General features: G+C 44.4%; 2 protein-coding genes across 2 annotated transcripts in view; one reads left to right on the forward strand and one right to left on the reverse strand.

The window, feature by feature from the left end:
* LOC126480756 (ras-related protein Rab-8A) overlaps positions 1 to 22,217 on the reverse strand; it is a 57,742-nt gene extending 35,525 nt beyond the window's left edge. The window contains exons 1-3 of the mRNA XM_050104043.1: positions 22,003 to 22,217; positions 21,355 to 21,415; positions 20,694 to 20,898 (exon numbers count right to left, since the gene is read on the reverse strand). Coding sequence (XP_049960000.1) covers positions 20,694 to 20,898; positions 21,355 to 21,415; positions 22,003 to 22,126 — 390 coding nt within the window. The 5' untranslated portion in view covers positions 22,127 to 22,217. The remainder of the gene's footprint in view (positions 1 to 20,693; positions 20,899 to 21,354; positions 21,416 to 22,002) is intronic.
* A 407-nt stretch (positions 22,218 to 22,624) lies between these two features.
* On the forward strand, positions 22,625 to 24,534 carry LOC126480755 (isopentenyl-diphosphate Delta-isomerase 1). The gene is made up of 2 exons (XM_050104042.1): positions 22,625 to 22,798; positions 23,250 to 24,534. Exon 2 carries the CDS (start codon positions 23,253 to 23,255, stop codon positions 23,982 to 23,984), a length of 732 nt encoding a protein of 243 aa, XP_049959999.1. The 5' UTR covers positions 22,625 to 22,798; positions 23,250 to 23,252; the 3' UTR covers positions 23,985 to 24,534.
* Positions 24,535 to 27,949: the final 3,415 nt, after the last annotated feature.

Genomic DNA, 27,949 nt, shown 5'->3' on the forward strand with positions numbered 1-27,949 from the left:
AAATGCATAACCCGTGTTCTGGAGGGAGAAAACTGGTAGCCATGGGAGATGGCCCACACAGAGACCCCATCAGATGGCATCTTGGAGCTGGCACTAAGCAGATACTACCAAGTGGGAGCCACACCAGAAGCAAAAATCGTCTACATACAATACCAGGGTAACCACGCGCCCAACAGATGTTACAAGTCCATTGAGGGCTACGAGAAAGGGTGTGACACTTAACGCAGAAACCTGTGGGATACCGTTCTCCTGAATCTGATGGGAATGAGTGAAGTGCTAACTCGAACCCATAAGAGCCGTCATGAGAAACTCCGGGATAAAAATCTAAAGGTGCCATAGAGGGCAACTAAAATATGATGGTGCCAAGCCATGTCGTGTCACATACCTTATGTAAGTCAAAGAAGACCTCAACAAGGTGCCGGCAGTTAGTAACTGCCTGTCAGACTGCTGTTTTCAGTCTGAGCAAGTGGTCAGTTGGAGCTCATCGTGTCCAGAAGCCACATTGAGACACAGCAACAAAAGGCACCGAGATTCGAGTACCCAACATAATCTGAAGTTCACCATCCTCTCTAGCAGTTTACAAAGTACATTTATCAGGCTAATTGGGCATTAGCTGTTTAGAGCCGTTGGGTTCTTCCTAGGCTTATGGATAAGGATAACTACACTGTCTCACTATTGTGACAGGAAAGCACCCGTGAACCAAATGTGGCTGAAGACCCGGAGGAGATGTTGCCTCTGGGGAACGTCCAAGTGCGATCATCTAGTTATAGATGGAATCCGGGCCTTGGGCAGTGTCTCATGAAGAGGTAAGAGCCTGCAAGAATTCCCATTAAGTGAAGGTTTCATTATAGGGCTCAGCGTGGTGCAAGTTTAAACAGGGGGATCGGTTCAACTCTGCATTTCTGCCAAAGAAAGGTATCAGGATAGAAAGAGGACACCGATGCCACTACAGCAAGCAGGGAAGCCACTACAGCAGGGGAGTAGATCACGAGATCGATAGCAGTAAGGGTGCCATGAGCGGCATGGAAGTGGGAGATACAAATCTGTAATAAGTTGACCAATTAGGAGACCCCTACCCGTTGAAGTGGCACTCTCAAAGAGTGGGTGGTGGCCATTGAAGTATCCAAGAAGGAGATTGGTAGGTTGGTTTGTTTAAAAGAGAGGGGGGGGGGGGCGACCAAACTGCTAGGTCATCAGTCTCTCATTCCAATTAAAATAATTCCACAAGAGTGGGAGTAAAATAATCGAGACATACAACACACAGTTGGAGGAAAGGAGAAAACCACAAGAATGGCAGAAGGGCAACAAACACTAAAACAGAAAAAATTGGACAAGAAAACCAGAGAGACGCAACCTGTAGAAGAGATCAAAACAAGATAGCAAATTACCATGGCTGGCTGATCATCATGAGAATAAAAAGAAGTCAGCCACTCTGCAACACATTAAAACTTCCACCCTAAAAACATCAGGGTGGAGGACACAGAGGGACAAAGGACATGCAGTAAAACAGACCAAATAATAAAACCCACCCTCATGAATAAAACTTAAAGCTGCTATTGAGACGACGTCCAATATCAATAGTAGGATGCTGGGAAAGTTAAAAGTCCACTGCAGAGTGGCTAAAACTGGGCAGTCCAGCAAGAGGCTGATGACCGTCATTTGTGAGTCACAGCTGCACCAAGGTTGGTCCTTGCAACGGAGGAGGTAGCCAAGCGTTAGCCACGTATGGCCAATGCAGAGCCGGCAGAGGACAACTGATTCCCTATGAGAGGACTGCATGAAAGACTTCCACACGTTCATAGTCTCCTTAATGACACACAGTTTGTTGAGCATACTGTTATGCCATTCTGTCTCCCAAAGCCAAAAAACCCTGCAGTGTAAGACAGAACAAGTGTTTTGCAAATGTCCATCTGCAGAAGCAGTTTCTGCGTAGCCTGTCTGACCAGCCTCTCGGTAAGTTCATTGCCTGGGATTCCGACGTGTCCTGGGGTCCACACAAACACCACTGAACGATAGGACTGTTCCAGGGCATGGGCTACCAAAGGGTGGCGAAGGTAGCACTGGTCAATAGCTTGTAGGCTGCTCAAGGAGTCCGTAAACATGACTCACCAGGCCATGAAGTCAAAGTGGGGAGCCCCAGGGTTAACGAGTCCTTAGGGCCATGCGAATTGTTCAGAAGAATCTGTGGCCTAGGTGTACACCATGGAGGTGTACGTGAACGAACCGCGAGGAGAGGTGGTAATGGGAAGGACTCCAGTTCAGACAGAAGAGACCAGATGCAAACCGCAATCATAAGCCCTGACCTGGGCTGCCGATGCAGGAGACGAATTGCCGTGGTTGGGAAAAGGAGTCTGTAAATCGGATGCACAGAAATGCGAACCTGTGCAACATAATTGGCGAGCAGTTGAGCATGCCTAACCTTCAATGGAGGGACTTCGGCCTCCACCAGGATGCTGGTCACTGGACTCGTTCTAAAAGCTTCTGTCACTAGGCGAATGCCACAGTGGAGCACTGGGTCTAGTAAACCCAAATGCTGAGGGTGCCACCGAACCATAAACCAGATGGTCACAGTCAAGGCGGGATTGAACAAGGGCTCTGTAGAGATGCAGCAGTGTAGAACGATCTGCACCCCAGTTAGTGTTGCTCAGGCAGCGAAGGGCATTGAGGTGCAGCCAGCACTTCCGCTTAAGCTGATGAAGGTGAGGTGGCCTAGTCAATCGGACGTCTAAAACCAGTCCAAAGAATCGATATGTCTCCACTACAGTGAGTGGCTCACCATTAAGGTAAAGTTCTGGTTCTGGATGAACGGTGCAATGCCGACGTAAGTGCACTACACACAAACTCGCGGTTGAAAACTGGAAGACGTGGGCTAGAGCCCATGACTGCACCATGTGAATGGCTCCCTGTAGTCACCACTTAGCAACACCAGTACTGGAGCAGTAGTACTAAAGGCAGATGACATCCGAATACAGAGAAGGTGATACTGACAGCCCTACAGCTGCTGTTAGACCGTTAATAGCCACGAAAAATAGAGAGACACTCAATTCAGAGCCTTAAGGAACACCATTCTCCTGAATACGAGGGGGGAGGGGGGGGGGGGGGGAGAACTATGGTAGACACCGACAGACACAAAGTACAGAGCAACAGGTTTTGGATAAAAATTGGGTGCAGGTCCTGGAGACTCCACTCATACAATATGGCAAGGATATGATGTCGCCAGGTTGGGTCGTATGTGGAAGCCTCCCTGACAGAGCCAGGACACGTGACTCCAGAACCCAACCCAACCACTGACACCATATGCTCCAGTAGCTTACAAGGAAAGTTGGCAAGGCCGATGGGCCAGTACCTATCCACATCAAGCAGATTTTGACTGGGTTTGAGTACCGGAATGGTGGTGCTCTCCCGCCACTGCGATGAAAAGATGCCATCGCACCAGATATGGCTGAAGATGACAAGGAGCTGTAGCTTGTAGTCAGATGAGAGATGTTTAATCATCTGACTGTGGATCGGGTCTAGCACAGGAGCTAAGTCAGGGCAATGTGCAAGGGCACTGAGGAGCTCCCGCCCGGCAAAGCGCCCGGCAATTGCATTTGTGTCGGTAGATAACACACCATTGATGTTAATCCAGGGACACCTGTTGGGGATCTGGTACCCAAAAGATGTCTGGTCTTCGTCCAGACTTGAGAAGGGGATGTATGGCATGCAATTGTTGACACATACCTCTCCCAACACTCTTGTTTCCGTTGCTTTATAAGATGGTAAACGTGAGCATGCAGTCGCTTAAAAGCTATTAGGTGCTCTAGGGAAGGCTGCTGCTTATGTCACTGTAGAGCTTGCCGATGATCTTTAATTGCCTCAGCAACTTCCAGCAACCACCATGGGACTGTCTTTCACTGGGGCACCCTAAAGAAAGAGGGATCGCATTTTCCATTGCAGAAACGATTGTTTTAGTGACCTGCTCCACGACAACCATGTACGGGAGATTCAACGGTGACAGCAGAGGTGAAGGCTTCCCAGTCTGCCTTGTTTACAGCCTATCTGGGTAGGTGTCCGTGGGTATGATGCCGGGGGAGTGACAGGAAGATGGGAAACTGGTCACTACCACACAGGTCATCATGTGCTCTCCAGGGAGATAGATGGGAGGAGGCCAGGACTGCAAACCTGGAGATCAATCGCTGAATATGTGCCATGTGCCACACTGAAATGTGTGTTGGCACTTGTATTTAAGAGGCAGAGGTCAAGTTGTGACAGTAAATTTTCGACCTCCCTACCTCGGCCAGTAAGCACGGCACCATCCCACAAGGGGTTATGTGCGTTAAAATCTCCCATAAATAGGAAATGTTTAGGGAAATGATCAATCAGTGCAACCAATACATTCAGGGGTACTGCACCATCTCGAGGAAGATGTACATTGCAGACAGTTATTTCCTGTATCGTCCTTATCCTGACAGCCACAGCTTCAAGATGGGTTTAAGGGACACAGGTTCACTACATACTGAGTTCAGGACAAAGATGCAAACTCCACCTGACCCTGTATTATAGTTGTTACAGTTCCTGTAATATCCCTTATAGTTGCGGAGGGCAGGGGTCCGACAGGAAACAGGTTTCCTGGACAGGAATGCAGAATGCAGGTGTAAAGCTTAACATTTGCCACAGCTCAACCAGTTGGTGGAAAAAACCGCCACCATTCCACTGGAGGATTATGCGATCGTGAGACTGGGAAGGTATTGAACACTCAGTGAGGCAGTCTACACCTCAGGGTCACCTGCTGTCACCAGATGAGTACCTTTGCAATCGACATCCATTGTGTGAGGGGCCAGCGAGATCTAGGTCCTAAGCGGACGCCAGAATCTCCACCTCATCCTCAGACCCAGAGCTTGTAGGTAGTGGTGGTGGTGTGGGTGCCACCGCAGTGCCTTGGTTCTTGGCGGTCTTTTTCTTTTTAGGTTTCTCTCACTGCTTGTAAGGTTTGTACAGCTGAGAGGGCTTCACTGATTCAGTCTCATGGACTGAGAAGGACTGTGAAGCTCTATGACCAGCTACCTGTGGTTGCTTCAGCCACTTGTGGCTGTCAGCTTTGCCATGGTAGGAACCTGGGAAGCGAATGACCCAAGGGATTCCTTCCTGCTGAGAGGAGCCGAAGAAGACTTACACTTCTCTGGCTGAGAAGGGGGTTGTATTTCTTAGCTTTGAAGTTGGACCTTGACAGCTTGGAGACTGCTGGTGTTTGACCACCAGCAAGAGATGATGTACTATGCTTCATGGCGTGTCATCTGCCCTGATGCTACCCACTCCGACCAAGGGCCCTCCCCACAGATGCCACCCAGCCGTAGCAAAGGCCACATGGCAGGATGGCCATTGCCAGGAGACCCGATGTCCCAAGGTGACGGGCATCTACTCCTTGGGGTACACGGGGAGTTAATGGAGGCATCAGCATAGCTACCCTGTGTGGTCAGGGGGCTACAACCAACAGGGTACATGGCAACCCCACCACAACGTACTGGCTACTGTGCTGGATATCAGGCGCAAACGAGCTAAGTAGTCCATTATCATCGACAGCGCAGAAAGCAATACTGCATAGAGGATGGAGGAAATCGCACCCAAGAGGGTGACCTCACTCAGCAGTTGGAGAACAAGTGGAAGTGCAGATCCACATCGACAAATGATGCAAGAGGTCTCAGCACATTATGGACACTATGCACCATGTAAGGCGCCCTTCCCGAAGTGTCTTGCTCTACGGGAAAATTTTGAGAAATGGAGGTGAAGCCCTGCAGGAGACCATCACATGAAGCCGAAATGTGTTAGACTCCTTTTACCTTTTAGTCACCTCTTACGACAGGCAGGAATACCTCAAGCCTATCCTAACCCCCCGGACCTGCAGGAGGAGGCGGGGGGGGGGGGGGGGGGGCAGGGGGGTGGGGGGGGGTGCGGCAAGGAGGAGAAACTGGGGCAGGAGTTGCTGTACTAAGGTATACAGTTCAACATAAGGAAGTGGCCAATCTGAAGGGAGTTAGACATTGAAAATTGTGACTGCCATAATCATTCCCACTAACCACTATTGCTTTCAGGTTTGTACACAGAGGGATCCAGTCACTAATGACATCTGAGCGAACCAAAGTCCAGACCCCGCCGGATGCAGCACACTTCTGACAGAATGCCTGAAAACCATGAGATGTTGGAGAGTGGACATCACAGAAGTGTGTTTCTTGAAGAGCAAGACACGACACAGAACAGGAGACAAGATGTATTTCCAGTAGATGACGATGGTATCTGTTGCAATTCCACTGGATGATCATGTAGTGAGAGTGCAGATTAGACGTAAAGAAGCTAGGAGGTGGTCATGTCACTTGGTCAGTGATGATCACACACAAGGAAGGGGTGACACACAAATAAGATGTTAGACTCCGTTTCCAAAGAGGGAGATAGCACCTCTGGGGACAATGGGGTGGGGAGGGGGGGCCACCTTGTCTTGGGACATATGTTTCTTCTTTTTTTTCCTTCTCCTCCTCCTCCTCTTCTTCTTCCTCTTTCAGAGGTGGAGGAGGGTAGGGCACAAGGAAAGGAAGGGGATAGGGGGACGGGACTGGGCTAAGGAAGAGGTGAGGGGGGGGGAATGTAACTGAGGCAAAAGTTGAAGGTACCGGCACTGGATGAGTATCATACTTTTGGCAAGCCTCAATATAAGACAGGCGATCAAAGGACTTTTACTCTTGGACCTTCTTTTCTCTCTCTTGTGAGGTGGGCAATGCAGCAAGTGAGTGGAGTGGCTCTCATTACAATTGACACACACACACACACACACACACACACACACACACACACACACACACACACACACACACACACACACAGGTGGTGGAACATTGGTGCTTCTTATGGAGTGGGTGTCCAGTCACCACACAGAGGGTCTACCGTACAGCGGGAAGACATATGCCCAAAACACAAGCACCAAAAGCACCTCATGGGTTGTGGGACATACAGCATGTCACATCTGTAACATGTAACCTTGACCTTCTCTGGGAGTATATCCCCCTCAAAAGCCAGAATTGAGGTGCCGTATCACTGTGGTTGTCTTTTGACCTTTCTGCACCGATCTAACAAAATGAACGCTGTGTTGATCCAGATTAGCCCAGAGTTCCTCACCAGTTTGCAGGATGAGGTCCCTATGAAAAATCACTCCCTGGATCATATTTAGAGACTGATGAGGAGCAATAGACACTGGGATATTGCCAAGATGATCACAAGTATGAACAGCTGCAGATTAGGTACCAGAAGCAGCTTTGATCAACAGGGAGCCCGAACGCATCTTACTAAGAGACACCACTTCACCAAACTCATCCTCTATATTCTCCGCAAAAAAGTAATTTCTTTGCTGTGATTGTTAGACACTGGACTCGCATTCGGGAGGACGATGGTTCAATCCTATGTTCGGCTATCCTGATTTAGGTTTTCCATGATTTCCCTAAATCGCTCCAGGCAAATGACGGGATGGTTCCTTTGAAAGGGCACGGCCGACTTCCTTCCCCATCCTTCCCTAATCCGATGAGACCGATGACCTCTATGTCTGGTATTCTTCCCCAAAGAACCCAACCCTTTGCTGTGATTAATGTTTCCCCGTACATCTTAGTACAGATGAGGTAGCAGAGAAAGTGTTTCATCCCAAGATGGCAATCCTGTCCTCCTCCCATGGTGTAGCCAGGGAAGGAAAAGCTGCCGGTCATATGAAGCAGCATTCAATGATCTTTCACCACTCAAAGAGATGGCCATTTGAGAATGGGCAAATTTTTGCAGTTTTGCAAGCATTTGCCTTGATACCACCCACTTCGATCAGGGGCTCTCACCATAGGCACCACCCAACCACAGCAAGGGCTGCCAGGCAACAGCGGCTGTTGCCAGGAGTCCCAATAACCTAAGAAGACGAGCAACTTCTCCTTGGCAAACATGGTGAGGGAACAGCTGAGGTATCAGTAGTGTGATCTGTGTCATCACGAGACTCAGCCAAATGAGTACATAACAGCCCCACCACACAGATTGGCTACACGTGCTGGTGACCTAACAGGGTGAAAGGTGGCTATAGTGGGGAAGGGAGAGGTATCAGATCGTAGATGCTAGGGAGGGAGTTATTCCCCAAACAGCTCATACTATAAACAGAAAATTTAGAAGTAGAAGTCAAATCTCATGCAGGGATCTAAACGCCAAAATGGGTGATAGAACACTCAGAAGAAACAAAATTGCAAGCAATACAGAGAACCAGGTGGACAGCCAGGTTGATATACATCAGAACATAGAGAGAGGGGAAGGAGGGGGACAACGGGGTTGGAGTGAGGATAGGGAGAGAGCACAGGGTGAAGGAAACACAGCCAGGGAAACAAGAACGGGCTGCAATAGCTCAGGGCCCCATGTGCACCACACACAATCTCTCAAAAATACTGTGAGGCCCCAGGGGAGGGGGGTTGGGGGTGGTTGGTAGGTTGGTTGGTTGGTTTAAGGATTAAAGGGACGAAACTGCAGAGGTCATCCGTCCCTTTTTCCAAAATACTAAAAATACCTACAGAGAATAAAAAATGTTCAACAGAATAGGAGACAGACGATACAGAACAAAAGAAACATAGACAAGGAGCAGACAAAACGAAATAAAATCACACGGAGTGTGACGGTGGTTGGCCGACCACAGGAACAAAAAAAGGGAAAAAGCTAACCACCGAAAACACATTAAAAACTTAGTTTAAAACCGTAGGCCAAAGGGCAGAATCAACACAAAACAATAAAATAAAACAGAAACACTCAGATTAAAGAATAAAAACTCCCTGCCCTAATAAAACGTAAAACTAAGGCAGCCATAACAGGGTCATCAGATAAAACGGCAGGGAGCGTATCAGGCAGCGCAAATGTCTGCCTGACCATAGCTAAAAGGGGGCAGGCCAACAGAATGTGGGCCACTGTCAAAGCCGCCCCGCAGCGACATACAGGAGGGTCCTCCCGGCGCAGTAAATAACTGTGTTAGCCGGGAGTGGCCAATGCGGAGCCGACAAAGGACGACTGAGTCCCTGCGGTTGGCTCGCATGGATGACCGCCACACAGTCGTCGTCTCCTTAATGGCACGGAGTTTATTGGGTGTGATCCGATCGCACCATTCAGCGTCCCAAAGCGCAAAAACTTTTCGGCGGAGGACTGCCCGCAAATCAGTCTCTGGGAGGCCAACATCCAGAGATGGTTTACTTGTGGCCTCTTTCGCCAGGCGGTCAACATGTTCATTGCCCGGGATACCGACATGACCGGGGGTCCACACAAAGACCACAGAGTGGCCGCAACGCGCAAGAGTATGCAGGGACTCATGGATAGCCATCACCAGACAAGAACGAGGAAAACACTGGTCGAGAGCTCGTAAACCGCTCAGGGAATCGCTACAGATAACGAAGGACTCACCTGAGCAGGAGCGGATATACTCTAGGGCTCGAAAGATGGCGACTAGCTCAGCAGTGTAAACGCTGCAGCCAGCCGCCAAGGACTGTTGTTCGGAATGGTCCCCTAGAGTTAGCGCATACCCGACAAGACCAGCAACCATCGAACCGTCGGTGTAAACAATTCCAGAGCCCTGATACGTGGCCAGGATGGAATAAAAGCGGCGGCGGAAGGCCTCTGGAGGGACCGAGTCCTTCGAGCCCTGTGCCAAGTCGAGCCGAAGGCAAGGGCGAGGAACACACCACGGGGGTGTACGCAGAGGCGCCTGGAAAGGAGGTGGAACAGGGAAAAACCCAAGCCCGCAGAGAAGCTCCTTGACGCGTACGGCGATCTGACAACCCGACCGGGGCCGACGGTCCGGCAGATGGACGACTGACTGTGGGAACAGGACACGGTAATTTGGATGCCCGGGCAAGCTAAAAACATGGGCAGCATAAGCAGCCAGTAATTGTTGGCGTCGTAACCGCAGTGGAGGGACACCTGCCTCAACAAGGATGCTGTCCACAGGGCTGGTGCGGAAGGCACCAGTGGCAAGTCGGATCCCACTGTGTAGTATTGGGTCCAGCACCCGCAACGCAGAGGGGGATGCTGAGCCATAAGCCAGACTCCCATAATCCAGACGGGATTGGATTAACGCCTGGTAGAGCCGCAACGGTAAATCGGTCGGCGCCCCAGCGGGTGTGGCTCAAGCATCTCAGAGCGTTTAGATGCCGCCAACACGCCTGTTTAAGCTGCCGGATATGAGGCAGCCAAGTCAACCGGGCATTGAAAACCACCCCCAAAAACCTGTGTGATTCCACCACTGAAAGAAGTTCGCCGGCAAGATAAAGCCACGGCTCCGGGTGGACAGTGCGTCGCCGGCAGAAATGCATTACGCAGGTCTTGGCTGCCGAAAACTGGAACCCATGAGCTACAGCCCAAGACTGCGCCTCGCGGATAGCACCCAGTAGCTGACGTTCAACAGCTGCAATGCCAGTAGAGCTGTAATAAAGGCAGAAGTCGTCAGCATACAGGGAAGCAGAGACAGAATTTCCCCACGGCCGCAGCGAGCCCGTTAATGGCTATTAAAAACAGGCAGACACTTAAAACAGAACCCTGTGGCACACCGTTCTCCTGGACGTGGGTGGAACTATATGAGGCTGCGACTTGCACGCGGAAGGTACGATACGACAGAAAATTTCTGATAAAGAGCGGCAGAGGGCCCCGAAGACCCCATCCATGAAGCGTAGAAAGGATGCGATCACGCCATGTCGTATCGTACGCCTTCTGCATGTCGAAAAAGACAGCGACCAGGTGCTGACGGCGGGCAAAGGCACTACAGATGGCCGACTCCAGGCTCACCAGATTGTCGGCGGCGGAGCGGCCTTTACGGAACCCACCCTGAGACGGAGCCAGAAGGCCCCGAGACTCCAGTACCCAAGTCAAGCGCCGGCTCACCATCCGTTCGAAAAGCTTGCAAAGAACGTTGGTGAGGCTAATGGGGCGGTAGCTGTCAACCTCCAAAGGGTTCTTGCCTGGTTTCAGAATGGGGATAACGATACTTGCCCGCCACTGCGACGGAAACTCACCCTCGACCCAAATACGGTTGTAAAGGTCGAGAAGCCATCGCTGGCAGTCCACTGAGAGGCGTTTCAGCATCTGGCAGTGGATGCTATCTGGTCCAGGAGCGGTATCAGGACAAGCGGCAAGGGCACTGCGGAATTCCCACTCACTGAATGGAACATTGTACGATTCTGGATGGTGGGTGCGAAACGAAAGGCTCCGACGTTCCATCTGCTCTTTAATGGAGCGGAAGGCCTTAGGGTAATTCGCAGAAGCGGAACTCATAGCAAAATGCTCTGCTAAGTGGTTTGCAATGACGTCAGAGTCAGTACAAACTGCTCCATTCCGTGAGAGTGCAGGGACGCTGACAGGTGGCTGATAGCCATAGACGCGTCGAATCTTGGCCCATACCTGCGATGGAGTGACATGGAGGCCAATGGTGGACATGTACCGCTCCCTGCACTTCTGCTTGCCTTGGCGGATAAGGCGGCGGGCCCGCACACGCAGCCATTTGAAGGTGATCAGGTGTTCAATGCAGGGATGTCGCTTGTGACGCTGTAGCGCCTGCCAGCGATCTGTAATCGCTGCAGCGATCTCCGGCGACCACCAAGGCACAGTCCGCCGCTGAGGGGACCCAGAGGAGCGGAGAATGGCAGATTCGGAGGCAGTAACGATGCCGGTGGTGACCGATTGAACCACCACATCAATATCGTCATTAGAGAGAGGCTCAAGAGCGGCTGTGGAGGAGAACAAGTCCCAGTCAGCCTTATTCATAGCCCATCTGCTAGGGCGCCCAGAAGAGTGATGCTGTGGTAGTGACAGAAAGATCGGAAAGTGGTCACTACCATACAGGTCGTCATGCACACTCCATTGGACAGACGGTAAGAGGCTAGGGCTACAGATTGAAAGGTCAATGGCGGAGTATGTGCCATGTGCCACACTGAAGTGTGTGAAGGCACCATCATTTAAAATCGAGAGATCGAGCTGCGACAATAAATGCTCAATGATGGCGCCTCGACCTGTTGCCACTGACCCACCCCAATAGCAAGAAAGGTGGCGGCAATTGGGCTAGCAGCGCAGCCAGGACATGCTGCGAGACATCACCATCCGATGGAAGGTAAAGACTGCAGACGGTAACAGCCTGTGGCGTCCACACCCGAACAGCGACAGCCTCTAAAGGTGTTTGGAGAGGGACGGACTCGCTGTGCAGAGTGTGAAGGACAGAGGCAGACGCCACCCGACACCCTTTCATATGCTGCCCGGTTCTTATAATAACCCCGATAGCCATGGAGGGCGGGGGTTCGCATTGCCGGAAACCTAGTTTCCTGAAGAGCAATGCAGAAGAAAGGGTGAAGGCTGATAAGTTGTTGGAGCTCAGCTAGATGGTGGAAAAAACTGCCGCAGTTCCACTGGAGGATGATATTGTCCATGGCTGAGAAAGGCGTGAAAGGACTGGGAAGGCAATTTACGCTGCTTGTTTACTCACTGCCACCGATTCAGTACCCGTACAAGAGGCATCCATGGCGTCTGAGGGACCAGCGAGATCAAGGTCCTCAGCGGACGCTAGAATCTTGACTTCATCCTCAGACGCAGAGCACGAAAGGTGCGGTGGGGTTGGTGCCACCGCAAGTTCTTTGGCCTTAGAGGTCTTTCTCTTGGACTTCTCTCGCTGAACCTTGGGTTTCACCGGCTGGGAAGGCTTCACCGATTCAGTCTCCGGGACAGAGGAGGATCGTGAAGCCCTACGCCCGGCCACTGGTGAGGACTTATGCCACTGGCGGCCGTCATCCTTCCCGCTGGTGGAATCCTGGGAAGGGAGGGTCCCAAGGGAACTCTTACGGGCGAGAGTAGCCGAAGAAGTTAGACGCTTCTCCAACTGAGAAGCGGGGACAGACTTCCCCAACGGGTGGGAGGAGGTTGCTCCTGAGGTAGGTGGTGCAGCAGCAACCGGTTAAGTAGAGCCCCCCCACGGGCAAGGGGGCAGGAGGAGTCTTACTGCTTATCGAGCTGGCTGGAAGACTCGAAACTGAGGGGGCTAGCACAGTTGCTGTAGCAGCTGCATAAGAAGATGTCATTCTCACAGGATGGAGTGTCATATTTCCTTTTGGCCTCAGTATAGGTCAGCCGGTCCAGGGTCTTATATTCCATGATTTTGCGCGCTTTCTGAAAGACTTTGCAGTCAGGCGAGTAAGGGGAGTGATGCTCTCCGCAGTTGACACAGATGGGAGGCGGGGCACAGAGTATCGGGATGAGATGGGCGTCCACAATCTCGACATGTGAGGCTAGAAGTACAGCGAGAGGACATATGCCCGAACTTCCAGCACTTAAAGCACCGCATCGGGGGAGGGATGTAGGGCTTGACGTCACAACGGTAGACCATCACCTTGACCTTCTCTGGTAATGTATCACCCTCGAAGGCCAAGATGAAGGCACCGGTAGCAACCTGATTGTCCTTCGGACCCCGAGGAACGTGCCGGACGAAATGAACACCTGTACGCTCTAAGTTGGCGCGCAGCTCGTCGTCAGACTGCAAAAGTAGGTCCCTATGGAAAATAACTCCCTGGACCATACTTAAACTCTTATGTGGTGTGATGGTAACGTGAACATCCCCCAACTTGTCACAAGCAAGTAACCTGCGTGACTGGGCGGAGGATGCCGTTTGTATCAGTACTGACCCAGAGCGCATTTTGGACAAGCCCTCCTCCTCCCCAAACTTGCCCTCTAAATGCTCGACGAAGAACTGAGGCTTTGTGGATCGAAAAGACTCCCCATCAGCTCTCGTGCAGACTAAGAATCGGGGCGAATAACTATTACCTCCATCCTGAAACTTACGCTCCTCCCACGGCATGGCCAGAGAGGGGAACGTTTTCGGATCGTACTTTTGAGCATTACATTGAGCCCGAGAACGCTTAGAGACTGCTGGCGGCTGGCCGCCAGCGAGAGATGATGTACCACGCTTCATTGCGGGTCATCCGCCCTGATGCCACCTACTCCGACCAAGGGCCCTCCCCACGGGCGCCACCTGGGAGGATGTCCATTACCGGGAGTCCTGATGCCCCAGGGAGACGGGCATCTACTCCTTGGCATACGTGGGGAGTTAACGGCGCAGGCATCAGTAGAGCGATCCCTGTGTTGTCAGGGGGCTACAATCAATAGGGTACATGGCAGCCCCACCACAACGGACTGGCTACCGTGCTGGATCTTAGGTGCAAAAATGTCCAAGGTCGTCGTCGCAGTTAAAAGCAACACTGCAGAGTGCAGCGTGGTAATCGCACCCAGTGACGTATCCCCGCCCAAGAGACGGAAAATGAGCGGGACACCATTACAACGACGAAAAAGTTGGCTAAAGGTCTCAATGCACGACGGATACAGTGCACCATGTAAGGCGCCCTTCCCCCATTGGCTTGCTCTTCGGAATAATTTAGAAAGATGGAGGTCAAACCCGAGAGGGGACCATCACACAAGGCCGAAACATGTGAGACTCCTTTTAGTCGCCTCTTACGACAGGCAGGAATACCGCGGGCCTATTCTGATCCCCGAACCCGCAGGGGTGGGGGGGGGGGGGGGGGGGGGTTGGGGGTGGCAATGCAGTATTCTCGACTGACATTCAGGAGCATTTATTGGAAAACTGTTTAAGATCAGTGCAAGTAAGTGTAAAATGATTTATTTTTTTTCCTTTAGGTCACATTATTGGCTTATAGGTCTGAATGATACTACCAGCTGTCAGATTACACACATTGAGGCTGAATGAGTGTCATCTGAAGTAATCCCTAAGCCCAGGAAAACCCTTTGTAATACCTATGGCCTGAGCTGCAAAACACGTGATAGAATGTGCTGGAATTTTTGCAGGTGGTGAGCTGCACAGGGCACTGACAATAAGCGAATGTAATTCACAATGAAACAAATCTGTTTCAACAACAGAATACTATAAAGAAATACAACAAGGCTGATGTTAATTGTACCAGCAAGTATACACAATCAGGTGTTAAGATAGGCCCTTGAGAGTGCATTTAGAATGGTGAGTTACATGATGATTATAATAATTTAAAGAGACTGAACTGCAAGGTTACCAGTCATTATACTCATTTAAGTCTGAAGAATTGCCTAAGTTGATGTACTGCTAATCTTTCTAGTCTTCTCATTTTTATTATAATACTTATTATTCAATTCCATGAGTTGGATTAAATAGGAGAAGCAACACAGTAGTTTGGTGAAGATTTTTAGTTGTAAAGGTATGGTACGGGTGGACAATGTGTGCCTACATGAAGGTGGACACCCCTGGGTAATTCCATGTTAAATCAACAATAATTTTACTCATTTCAGATTTTGATGGTACTTGGCACAAAGGCAACAAACATACAGATTAAGAAAAAACCCCAATTTTATTAAAACCCATTGACTCATTTTGAAAATAAGGTGATGTAAAGTTGTCAAATATCACAAAAAACTATACCACCATAATTTCAAAATGGTGTGGCAACTCTCCTAATTAAGCTAAAATGGTGGGAGAGGTCATTTTGCAGCATTTCCCATGAGCTTTACTACAGTATATAACAACACGTGTTTTAGATTAATTTTTTTTAAATGTAAATAAAAATATAAATGTTGAATTTCTCAAAACGCACATCTTTAAAAAAAAAATTATATATAGTGCTTCACATTATTATTAATTAATTCCCTAACAAGGGAACCTCCCCATTGCACACCCCCTCAGATTTAGTTATAAGTTGGCACAGTGGATAGACTTTGAAAAACTGAACACCGATCAATCAAGAAAACGGGAAGAAGTTGTGTGGAACTATGAAAAAAATAAGCAAAATATACAAACTGAGTAGTCCATGCGCAAGATAGGCAACAAAGGACAGTGTGAGCTCAGGAGCGCCGTGGTCCCGTGGTTAGCGTGAGCAGTTGCGGAACAAGAGGTCCTTGGTTCAAGTCTTCTTGTATATTATGTTTATTTTTTCACAGTTCCACACAACTTCTTGTCTGGCTCCGATTTTCCAAGGCCTATCCACTGTGCCAACATAACTAAATCTGAGGGGGGTGCGATGGGGAGGTCCCCTTGTAAGTATGAAAGTGGGACTGTCATCATCATCATTATCATCATCTACAGATAACCACAGAATATCTGGTTTTATACGATATGTATAAGACAGTGATGGGCCTGCTGTGTGAAGGAAAGCAACAAACTTCATCAAGATCTTTGTCTTTTGTTAAAATATAAGGTAACCACCATTTCTTGCCTTACACAACAGTAACATAGCCATGAATGTCTTTCACAGCCAGAGTTTCTGGACATTTTGTTAACTGTTTCAGCAGTAGATTCTGATGTGTGTGAAAAAGTTCTTACCAATATTTTTTGATGTACTTTATGCAATCAGTACAAAAGCATGTAACTTCTATGTCCCTTTTATGGGAACAGACTGACTAGAGCACTCTTCCAGAAATCTGTTTCAATGTACTCTTGTGTTGAAAATTCAAAACATACAGATGTAATGTTTTTAACAACCCAATCAAACACTTGTTGTTGTTGTTGTTGTTGTTTAAGAATTTGATTGTCCTACAGCCTCCTCTGCAGACTTGCTTTTGTTGCTAATCTCTTTACAGTGCCACTGACATTATCACAAACTGCTTTTCCATGAGCAGAGGCAAAAAATGTTTTACTGCATCAATATCAAAATAATCTTTGTGGAAGCATAAGTGTACAAAATTCTTTTCATTCTTGTACTGGGCTGCACTGTCATCCGAAAGGATTATCTTCTGTAGATCAGTCTGAAATTTCATTTTTAAAAACTGATTTACTTTTTTTTTTTTTTTGCAAACAGGAGACAGCTATGGTTTTATGCTGTAGACAAATTATTATATAACCCATGTGCTCTGTTTTGTTCTCCCCTGGGCCTCATCTTTGATCACAAAAAGTAATCCTCAGAAGTCACACACACATTCACCCTTATTAAAGTTTCCCTACATTTCATTTACGAAAGAGCTTTCCTGCTTTGCTAGAAAATCTGAGTATTAGTGTAGCCAGTTTTTCAGAAAATAATTCAATGAACTCAGATGAAGTCTTCTGCACTATTTCTAAGCTGCATCTGTCTACTGAAGCCCACTGTCGAAAAGTGATATTTTCAACCACATTATCATTAAATGCACTTTATAGTGTTCTTTTTATTGGGTCACATCCTAGACAAGAACTACAGTTTCCTATAATGCAATGGAATGGTGCTGAATTACACAGCACCTTTGCCAAACAGTGGTTGAGATACAGAGCCTAGAATTTCCTATCATTTGTGACATTTTGACGTGTAGTGCAAACATCTCGGGTGTGTTCCACTTTAACCAGCTAAAATTTAGTGTTTTGGGCGAAGTTCTGCAAATTTAGAAAACCTGATCTTCATTGCTGGAAATTAAGCTTCGAGACCTTTATATGCCCCTTTTAAATTGCACAAAGTAAGTCCTTTAGATATTACCGTTCTATCTCAATCTTACCCCTTCACAGTTACAGTCTTTCTTCCCTGCCATTACTCTGCCTATTACATGATTTTCATAAAAATAATCAAACAGAGTGTGCCCAACTCCTTGTGACAAATTCTTTCCTGGCTTTTGAAAAGGACTTTTTAATATACCTCTTTCCTTCAAAAGCCTTTTTTCTGGTGTACCATGTAGCTGGGAGCATTAAATTAATGTATTAACTTCATAATACATCAAGATTCAGGAGAACAAGTTAGCACTACTTTCTTTTCGACAGATTCATTTTCTGAGGAATCCTCTGGATTAACAAATAATTGTTTAAATTGTTAATTTATTGACTGGTACATTATGTATCTCCACTCTAGAATACACACATTTTACAAAAATATCATTCTTTTTAGTGTAATGTGAATTTTTGAAACTTTATAAAGATGTGAACCTCTGACAGCCCCACTTCTGTTCTTAGGGAAAGTGTTAACAATGACGTTAAGCATTAAAAGTAATTTTTTGAAAATTTGAGAAATTAAAAATTTAAATTTTTATTTAAATTTAAATGAATTTATCTTTATCTAAATTGAATCTTATATCATAAGAAAATTCATGGAAAATGATGCAAAATGACACCTCTCCTACCATTTTAGCTCAATTATGAGAGTTGCTACAGCAATTTGAAATTATGACAATGTAGTGTTTTTTTTGGCGATTTTTGACAATTTCACATTGTCATATTTTCAAAATGGGTCAACAGATTTTAATAAAATTGGCATTTCTCTTAATCTATAGGCCTATGTAAGCTTGCTTAGTGCCAATTTTCATCAAAATCTGAGATTGCGAGTTAAAATTGAAGTTAAAAGTGTAGTTATTTGACAGGGAATGACTCCTCCCCCTGTGAATGACAATCTACAGAAATAAGTGTCCCAGAGGACTATTAGCAGCACACATGCAAATGGGTCATGGAGCAATACATGATCAGACCAGAGATTAGCTAACACTTTCAAGTGACTGCTATGGAAATTCTTGGACCCTCCACACTAACACTAGTGTGAAAATCAGTTTGCTTTAACCATCACTGGTCACAGATAACACTATATATAATGACTGCTGTATCCCAGCAGCAAGCACCATGATCAAATATTTAATACTTTTATCAGTGTGTATACAATACTTCACCAGTATTGTCAAGCCCAAGAGACATGCCTGCCTGTATAAGTCATGCAAAGCTGTGCTCAGTCTAAATGAAGAACGACTTGCCAGAAGTGAAAGATGATCAGTATGACCTGTCTGTGAAATAATTAACCACCACTCAGGTATTTACATGTTTAACAGCAGCCCGGAGTCTTCACAATATTTTGTCATATCATTCGCTGATTAGATGTAGACAGACTCTACAGGAGGTAAAAAAATAACATACCACTACAACGTCAACTATCACGGCAGTGGATGAGCATTTCCTAGACCTTACGCAACTCTTCCAGCTTATATCACTACTTTTACATATTTAAGACAAGTTTTATTTCATTTGTATTAGACTATGAAGGTGACTTTTCCAGTTAGCTAAAATAACACTTCTGTAAGTACAGTGAATGGTTTAACAGCAAACAAAAATTCTGAAAAAATTCATTTAGGCCGTTCCCTTCCATAAGAAAGACTCCTATTACTGACGAGTTAATCCGCAATCTCTGATCACGGTAATCTCTGGTCAAGCAAGGTATAAAACCTAAGTGGGTAAACTAATTACAATCAGAATGCCCAATATTCGTAGAACTCTGGTGTTAATCCATATTCAAAGTCATTTCCCACTGTGAATACAGTGTGACTTAAATTTAAACTTCCTGGCAGATTAAAACTGTGTGTCAGACCGAGTTAGAGTCTTGGTCTGGCACACAGTTTTAATCTGCCAGGAAATTTCATATCAGAACACACTCCATTGCAGAATGAAAACTTCATTCTGGTGACTTAAATTTTTCAACGTCTTAAATTTAAGTAATAACTACAGTCCACATCATAAAATATTTTTTAGCATATGCTAATAGAGAGATTGGGGAAGGCAACATTTCAGTTGACTAAATGGTCTCAGTACAACCAACAGCAATGTTATTTCAAAGGATATTGTGTGCAACATTGGCTCGGTTTCAAATAGTGCAGTACATGACCTAAGTTCATGGCTTGTAGAAAATTAATGCTAAATCACAGTAACACTCAGTTTTTACAGTTCCTAAGACACAATTCAACAAAACCTTATGTTTTAATTTCACAAAATGAGCATATGATTAATGAAACTGAACAGTTCAAATTTCTAGGTGTTCAGATACATAGTAAGCTGTCATGGAAAGCCCACATTCAGGCTCTTGTTCAAAGACTTAATACTGCCATTTTTACTATTCCAGCGGTATCTGAAGTGACTGATCATACGACACAAAAATTAGTCTACTTTGCATATTTTCTTTCGCTTATGTCGTATGGTATTATATTTTGGGGTAACTCTTCCCATTCTAAAAGGATGTTTTTGCTCAAAAACTGGCAGTTTGGGCAATAAGTGGTGTAAGTTCACAAACACCTTGTCAAGACCGGTTCATTCCTTACCGTTATTTCTTGTCAACAAGATTAGCTTAGTCCCAAGAATAAGCAGATCTCACTCAGTTAATTGTCAGCACAAATCAAACCCACATTTGGATCGGACTTCCTTAACTATTGCACAGAAAGAGGTTTGCAGTATACTGCTACATCAATTTTCAATAAGCTACCACTCAAATTCAAAAATCTTAGCAGTAATCCATGCGCTTTCAAATCTAAACTGACGAGTTTCCTCATAGGTCACTCCTTTCTGTCGAGGAGTTCCTTGAAAAATTAAGCTGGTTCTTATTATATTGTTGATTGCATTTACTTAAGCTTATGGACTTTTTTCGGGTTCATAAACATTTATTTTTATCTATTTTACTTTTATGTTGTAATTTCATGTACTGACATATTCCATGACCTTTGAGATTTGCTCCTCAAATTGGTCCTATGGAACTTTATGTGTAAATAAAAAAAATCCAATAATAATTTTATCAATAAATGTACCATACCAAGTTATTACTTGTGCCAATATAAGCTTCTACACTACAATCTATAAAACATTTCCAACAGACTTGAGTCCTCTCTAACTACCAGATTATGTCACCATAGTATTTAAAAATATGTAAGTAAACAATCTGAGCAACCTGGCTGAATTTACTCACCTGCCTCTTCTCAGTTAATTCACATTTATTCCCTAGCAACATTTTCTCTACATCAGCTGATGCATTTTCTTCAATGTTTCTAATCCAGTTTTTTATATTCTCAAAACTCTTCTCATTTGTAATATCATATACGAGCATAATACCCATTGCCCCTCTGTAATAAGCTGTGGTAATTGTGCGGAATCTTTCCTGACCAGCAGTATCCCTGAGAAAAAAAAAATTATAAAATTTATGGTCAATGCAAATAAGTTTTTTGTTGTAAATGAAAATGTTAAGCAGTCAGTGACAGTTGTTACAGGGATGCATTGCACATGGTGAACCTAAAAGGAAGTCATCACTCTTAAAATTTGCTAGGAATTCACTCACAGTGACTAGATGTCTGTGTGTGAGCAAACAGCAATTGTCACAATTGTGTTGAGTTAATTTCTGTTACTGTGCATACTTCAGAGCAAGATTTGTGTACAGCCTCAATGAACTGTTCATAAACACATCTACCATTAACTGCTTCCCTGCCAATCTCTCTCAAACTACAGTTAATGAATATCAGAAAATGTATGATTAATTTTGTCATATGAAATCAAATAAGCTATTGAGATAGGTGTTATACTATGTAGAACAGGTCAAATTGAAGTATCATTATGCCCTTACTTTCAAAACTTACCATATTTGTAATTTTATCTTCTTTCCGTCTAATTCTATGGTCCGTATTTTGAAATCTATACCTGTCAACAATAAAAACAACGGATAAGAACACACTATCTCTTCAGCACATCACGCCTCCTACTGAAAAAGACACTTTTTTGAGTTAAATTTAACATATGACGTTATCAACTAAATGATGACCCAAACCGTGGAGGAAACTGCAACAAATTTATATTTGCACTACCACTTAATACACGTAAATTTAGTAACGCAGCGGTACGAAGCTTTCCAGTAAAATTATTTCTTCTGCTGAATTCTAAATCATACAGATTCACTGAAAACAATTGCACCGCGAATAACACTAACTGGTATATGAAATATCAGTATAGAAATAAAATATACACTCAGATCATAACGCTGCCCTGTTTATCTTTTTTCCATTACAACTGTCAACGTCTTGACATATTCTACTCGTAAGGTCAAAAAAACAAACCATAACCTACACTAAACATCCAAATATGCTTTAACAGACGAATAAAATGCAGTGAACACAACAGTGCGTCACAGTACCAAGAGTGTTTGTTCAAGACTGCACAAACCTGTCGCTTTCATACATTACTATTCAATTGGACCCTATGTATTCATCTGCAAAAGGACGATAGCTTACCTATTGTAGATATAAAAGTTGTGTTAAAAGCATCCTCAGAAAATCTAAATAACACACACGTTTTACCTACACCAGAATCACCTATCAAAAGTAATTTAAACAAGTAATCGTAGGTCTTTGCCATTGTTCACGTATTTTGATGCCCTGTTAAAACAACCTGTCATGGCCTCCTATAAGTCACTGAGTGTTGAATCAGCTATGCAGTGTCTGCTTGTAACATATGACATAGCAAACGTCAGAGACATTTAACAACTCAAAATTGTTTTAAGGCATCGAGTGTTCTTCCTTTTATGACCTCCCATTGAAACTTACTGGAAATGAATGCTGCATAAGTGCCGTGAATTATGTAAGTTCGTGAGAGTAAAATTAAACTATTATTTATGAGAAATTAGAATACTCGTTTGTCTCCGATTTCGAGAGAATAGTTAATTATTTTTTGTATGTGGAATAACAGTGAAATTATATCTAGAAATGTGGTTTATTATCAGAATTCTTTCGACTACTGATGTTTCTTTTTTTTTGCTGTCCCATCCATGGAGGTCCCATCACTTTCTGGATGGCATATGATCTTTGCATGTGTCAACCAGAGGATCTTTGAACTGACAGGTGCCAGTGCCAAAGCGTTAACTTAAGGCAAGGGAAGGAGCCGACGGAAGAGCCTTAGAGTACTAGCGTTCGAAGTGTGTAGTGTGTTGCAGCTTTTGACAACGTTTGACTAGAGAAAAACTGTGTTATTGTTTTTAAATGAAGTGTTTTTAAGCATTGTTCAACTCGCTACTCTCCGCTTTAGCAAAAAGTAAGTGATTACCTCGTTTCTAACCGGCTTTTAACTTTTCCACAATTTATATCGTATTACGTTGACTTACCGGTGAACTCATTTTAATTATGTGTAAATGCGTGTCTTGTCTATGATGACTGACAATAATCGTATAAAGTTAAGAGAGCATAAATCATTCGTTGATGTTGTAGACCAGTAGGCTGTTAGGTACCATAAATGAAATATATTGTCGTTACTCCAGCGAAGCTTATTGTTAGTGAAAAGCTTACACCCAAAAACTGTCAATCAGGGGACGGGGTAGGAACATCAAAGAACGATATTAAATTTACACACTTCTAAGAGTTACATCGTAGAAGTCTTATCTGTGCTGCATATAAGCTACGTGTCATGTTGTAATGTCATTTTTATTAAGTTGAGGTAGCATATTACTTCGTGATATATTTTAACACACCATTTCTCTCTTTTTCAGGCCATGAATACGTTAAAATTATTCCACACAGCTGCTAAAGTATGCAACAGACGGTACTCAACCGCAGTACACTTAAGACATTTAAACCATGTACAGGAAAGAGCATTAGAAGATAAATGTATCTTAGTAGACAACAGTGACAGGATGGTTGGCAGTGCAACAAAACGTGATTGTCACCTTGTAGGGAAAGATGGAAACTTACTACTACATCGTGCATTTAGTGTATTTATCTTCAATTCGAATAAGGAATTATTGCTCCAGAAGCGTTCTTCCCATAAAATAACATTCCCAAACTGCCTAACAAATGCATGTTGCAGTCATCCATTACATAACATTCCTGGAGAACGCGAAGAAGATGGGGCCATTGGAGTAAGACGTGCAGCTCAGCGGCGATTAAATCAAGAGTTAGGGATTCCCCCAGAACAGGCCACACTGGACGATTTGCATTATTTGACAAGGATACATTACAAGGCAGATACTGGCATATGGGGAGAACATGAGATAGATTATATCTTAATCCTACACAAAGATGTTGATGTTAATCCCAATCCAGAAGAAATAAGTGAAATAAGTTATGTTGCCAGAGAGAAATTCGATGATTTCATGAAGTCTTCAGTGACACCTTTGACTCCATGGTTTCATCTGATAGCTGACAAGTACTTGCGCCTGTGGTGGGACAATCTGAATCAGCTCAAGCAATTCCAGGATCATACAACAATTCATAGCTTTTGTTGAGATATGTTCTCACTAATGTTTAATAAGTTACTCATGTTCAATTTTTCAATGGATGTAAAACTATTTTCACACCCTAAGATTCCAAGAAATAGAGTATCAGAGACATGTTACACATTCCGTAATGCGTATGTATGTCAAAAATACCTGTACTGTTATCCCACCCTCATAAGCTGATTCCCCCCCCCCCCCTGTGCAGATGCAACAGCCTTCTTGGGATCCTTCAGTGAGTAGTTAAATATCTTGGTTTCAATGTTATTGAACCAGTATTGACACTGAATCTCAACATAGTTGCATTTTTTAAGACTGTGATGTTTGAGACTTTATACCATAGGCAGCCTTTTGTTATTTTGTATATTTTTACCTAACCTTTTTTTACATTTTTAGATTGTGGTTTATTATGTTTCTTTACACTTGTTTTGAAAATTCTCATGTAATATTTATTCCAAGTACATTTAAATAATAGAATGTCATTTATTTCTCATAATGTACAAAACTGTGACAGCTAAATTTCTTACCTGCATAATTATTTATACAGAAGTTTGATGTATATGACCCCAAGTAATAAAGAACTGATATCAATTTTCTTACTTTTGTATCAGAAAATTAGTTAACAAGTTGGAATATTTTATTACAAAAGCTGACTGCACCTCAAAGGAAGGTGGAGAAGGCCATAACAAGATCTAGCTTTTTTAGTCACCATGTTAGCTCAGATAGTTCTGCTGTAAGGCTCAAATTTTACACGTAAGTGTATGGGGGATAAGGGACTTTGCTTAGCTGGAGATGAATTGTTGGGGGGGGTGGTGTCAAAATTTAGACAAAAAGGAAACTAAGTTACATGTAATGACTGAAATTGTGAGTAGCAACTGAAAAATATCAATAAAATCTGTTTTGAAATACTGCATAGATTGTGTACAGAGGGATATGATGACACAAATAATCAGCACAGGCAGTATTGTGTGCATGTGCAGTAAGATGTGAGCAACCACCCCTCTGAGCTTGGCAGTGACAGTGTTGCTCAATACTGGCAGTATTTTCACTCAGTTATCTAACATAGTGTGTGTATAAGAACTTAAGTGCCATCTCACCCCCCTAGGACTTTAATGCACATAATTTCTCATGTTGACATGATTTAACAATATTACTGAATGTGTTAGAGGAAGTGAATTACTACTTATCAAAATTAAGATGGCAATTTAAGGTGTGTGTGTGTGTGATGTAACATGTAGATAATTGCGTGCAAATTCAATGCAGAAGATTTTCTAACATACTGTTGTAGATTTCTTTCAATTTTGGTGCATCCAGTGACCCAGATAAAAATGGAAAACTAACAATTTGCAGAGGTATGTGTATGTACACCATGAAGAAAGTTACAGGTCCGTAAAGTTTGGAAATTGTGCAGTTTACATGCACCTGTCTCAACATAAATGACTGTAATTCTGGTTCTAATCCAGGTACCCCAGTGAAACTTGTATCATTGAAAAGCTAATGAGAAAAGCTGTACTTCGTTTTGCAACATAAGTTTCTAAGAATTTTCACACTAAGGTCATTGACCTTAACCTTTGACCTAGATTTAAAAAAAAAAACACACATTCAGTTTGTTTTTGTGGTAATATAAACGTTAAATATAAAGATGGTACACCAAAGGCATCATGCCCAAAAATATTGTCAGCATCAGTATACTATCAAAATGCAGAAGGTAGTGCACAAATTATAAAAAATACAATTCATAAGTAACGTTGTACAAAAATGTAGTTCCAGTGGCATCATGAACCATTTATAGTGTATTGTATTGAACTGGGGATCTAGAAACAATGGGGATGCTTCGTCCCCACAGTGGTACACAACCCCACAACAGGCTACAGCAGTCCACTTGCCCCATTGCTGCCCCGCACCAAACCCAGGGTTATTGCATGGTTCGGTCCCAGTGGACCCATCCTCCCCCCTGGAAATGTCTCACAAGAGACGAATGTAACCCCAATGTTTGCATGGTAGAGTAATTATGGTGTATGCGTACATGGAGACAGTATATGAGCAGCAGTCACCAACATAGTATAACTGAGGCGAAATAAGGGGAACCAGCCTGTATTCATTGAGGGAGCTGGAAAGCCGCCTTAAAAGCCATCTAGCCTGGCCGGTACACCGGACCTCAACACTAATCTGCCGGGCAGATTTGTGCCGGGGACCAGCACTCCTTCATGTCCAGAATGCAGGGAATTAGACCGCACGGCTAACCGGGCAGGCCATTTATAGTGTAGTCAGAATGAAAAGACAGTACAGAGCAGTTACATCTTGTTTCACAAGTCTCCAATTAAATTGTCAAGGTTCAACAGAACTGATGCAGGGGAAAAGTATGTCATCCCAGATGATTTCACTGAATCCATATTATTGAGAATGTCATGTCTTCTGATAACACCAGTGTCTGTTATGGCAGGAAACACATGAAAATGGGCCATGTGTGTGGATGCAAGAAGCTGGCCTTTTCTTCATGTTTCCATAAGTAAGACATATGCAACCCACCAATGACTGGCACACAGAGAGGCAACAAATCAATGTACCTGTTGACAGCTTTTCTTTCCACAAATCAGTCACTGACTCATCTCTGCTCACTAAATAAGCAAAATTTGGCTTTTTTTTACTATACCATTGTTAATAGATATTATACACTGAATCTTATTGTCACCTGAAATCATTCTCGTATTCTTGAATCAATGCTTCAGCTTGGCAGTGCCATAATCGTGATGGAGAGACTGACGTATAGTCGAAGCCACATGAAGGAATATTTTCTTTGTACCACTGAAACAATTATCATAGTGTGAAAATATGTTTGGTGGTACGCATACAGATAAACAACATTATTCTTGTACATTGCTTTATATTCGAAGTAAAGTAATAGTGAGGAAACTGATAAAAGCAGCATCTGTGCGGTTTTAAAGATAAGGGTTGCACGCAGAAAGGTCAGATTGTACCCTCACCTCCTCCCCCTTGGATGGTTATTCGCCTCTCCCATGACACATCTTGTTTTGTCGTTTGTGATATTCAGGTCGGATAATGTTTGAGGTTATTCAAAAGTTTCTGTGCCGTTTTGCAACTGCTACCAACTCAGGCAGTGTACCAATGTGTGGCACTGCAGTAGTCATTATGCAGAGAGCAGTTTGTCATTCCGTCGCTTTGTTGAACGTAAAGCAGTGTCCACACTGGCCGCACTGAACTGTGCTGCACAAAACCACAAGGGTCGGCTTGGACATATGTCTGTGCCGCTCTGTCACAACAATGTACAAGTATCGGTACGTCAAAGGAAATGGTTAGTTCTTGCATGGCTTTGGACAGCATTTCTCGTAATCAATTACCTCAGCGCCCATTCACACCAGAACATACCTGCACACATAAGAACACATTGCTTCATTCTGCGCTGCTCAGCTGGAAATGCGCAGTACGGCACGTCCGCTGTGGATGCTGCTGTACATCAAATGGCATTGTTATATGAAGAAAGCTTGCATCTGGAACCAGACTGTGTGTATTACAAAGATCAACCCACCCCCTCTCCCTCATTGGACCACTGCTCATTTCATGTGCTGTATGGGGTGGGGGGATGACAACTTCCTAATTGTAGGACAGTCATGAAATTCATTCTGTTTTTTAATTGGGCAGCATAACTATTGAAGAAGTAGTAAATGTGAAACTGTGCTCTGGAGCTGGAAAGTGACAATTTTAAGAAATTGTGCTGGAAAAAATACAATTAAGTGTTTCCATGTATGTCACACAGTATATTTCATCAGTATTTCCGTCTCCATGCAGGAGTCAAACATTAATTGTAACCTGTGAATTATTCTAGTGAAATCCCTGCACTGCATCCTGAATGGTGAATGAGTAATTCTCTACAAAATCACTGGCACCAAGATGTTCATTACTTTTAAGTTCTTCTTCAGTGATATTAAACATCTGAGTGCTGTTGGGTTATTCATGAC

The sequence above is a fragment of the Schistocerca serialis genome, chromosome 5, assembly GCF_023864345.2.
Source record: "Schistocerca serialis cubense isolate TAMUIC-IGC-003099 chromosome 5, iqSchSeri2.2, whole genome shotgun sequence".
Taxonomy (NCBI): Eukaryota; Metazoa; Arthropoda; class Insecta; order Orthoptera; family Acrididae; genus Schistocerca; species Schistocerca serialis.

Bases quoted from the DNA above. Each gene is read 5' to 3' on its own strand.
- LOC126480755 (XM_050104042.1), top strand. From the start codon at position 23,253: ATGAATACGTTAAAATTATTCCACACAGCTGCTAAAGTATGCAACAGA.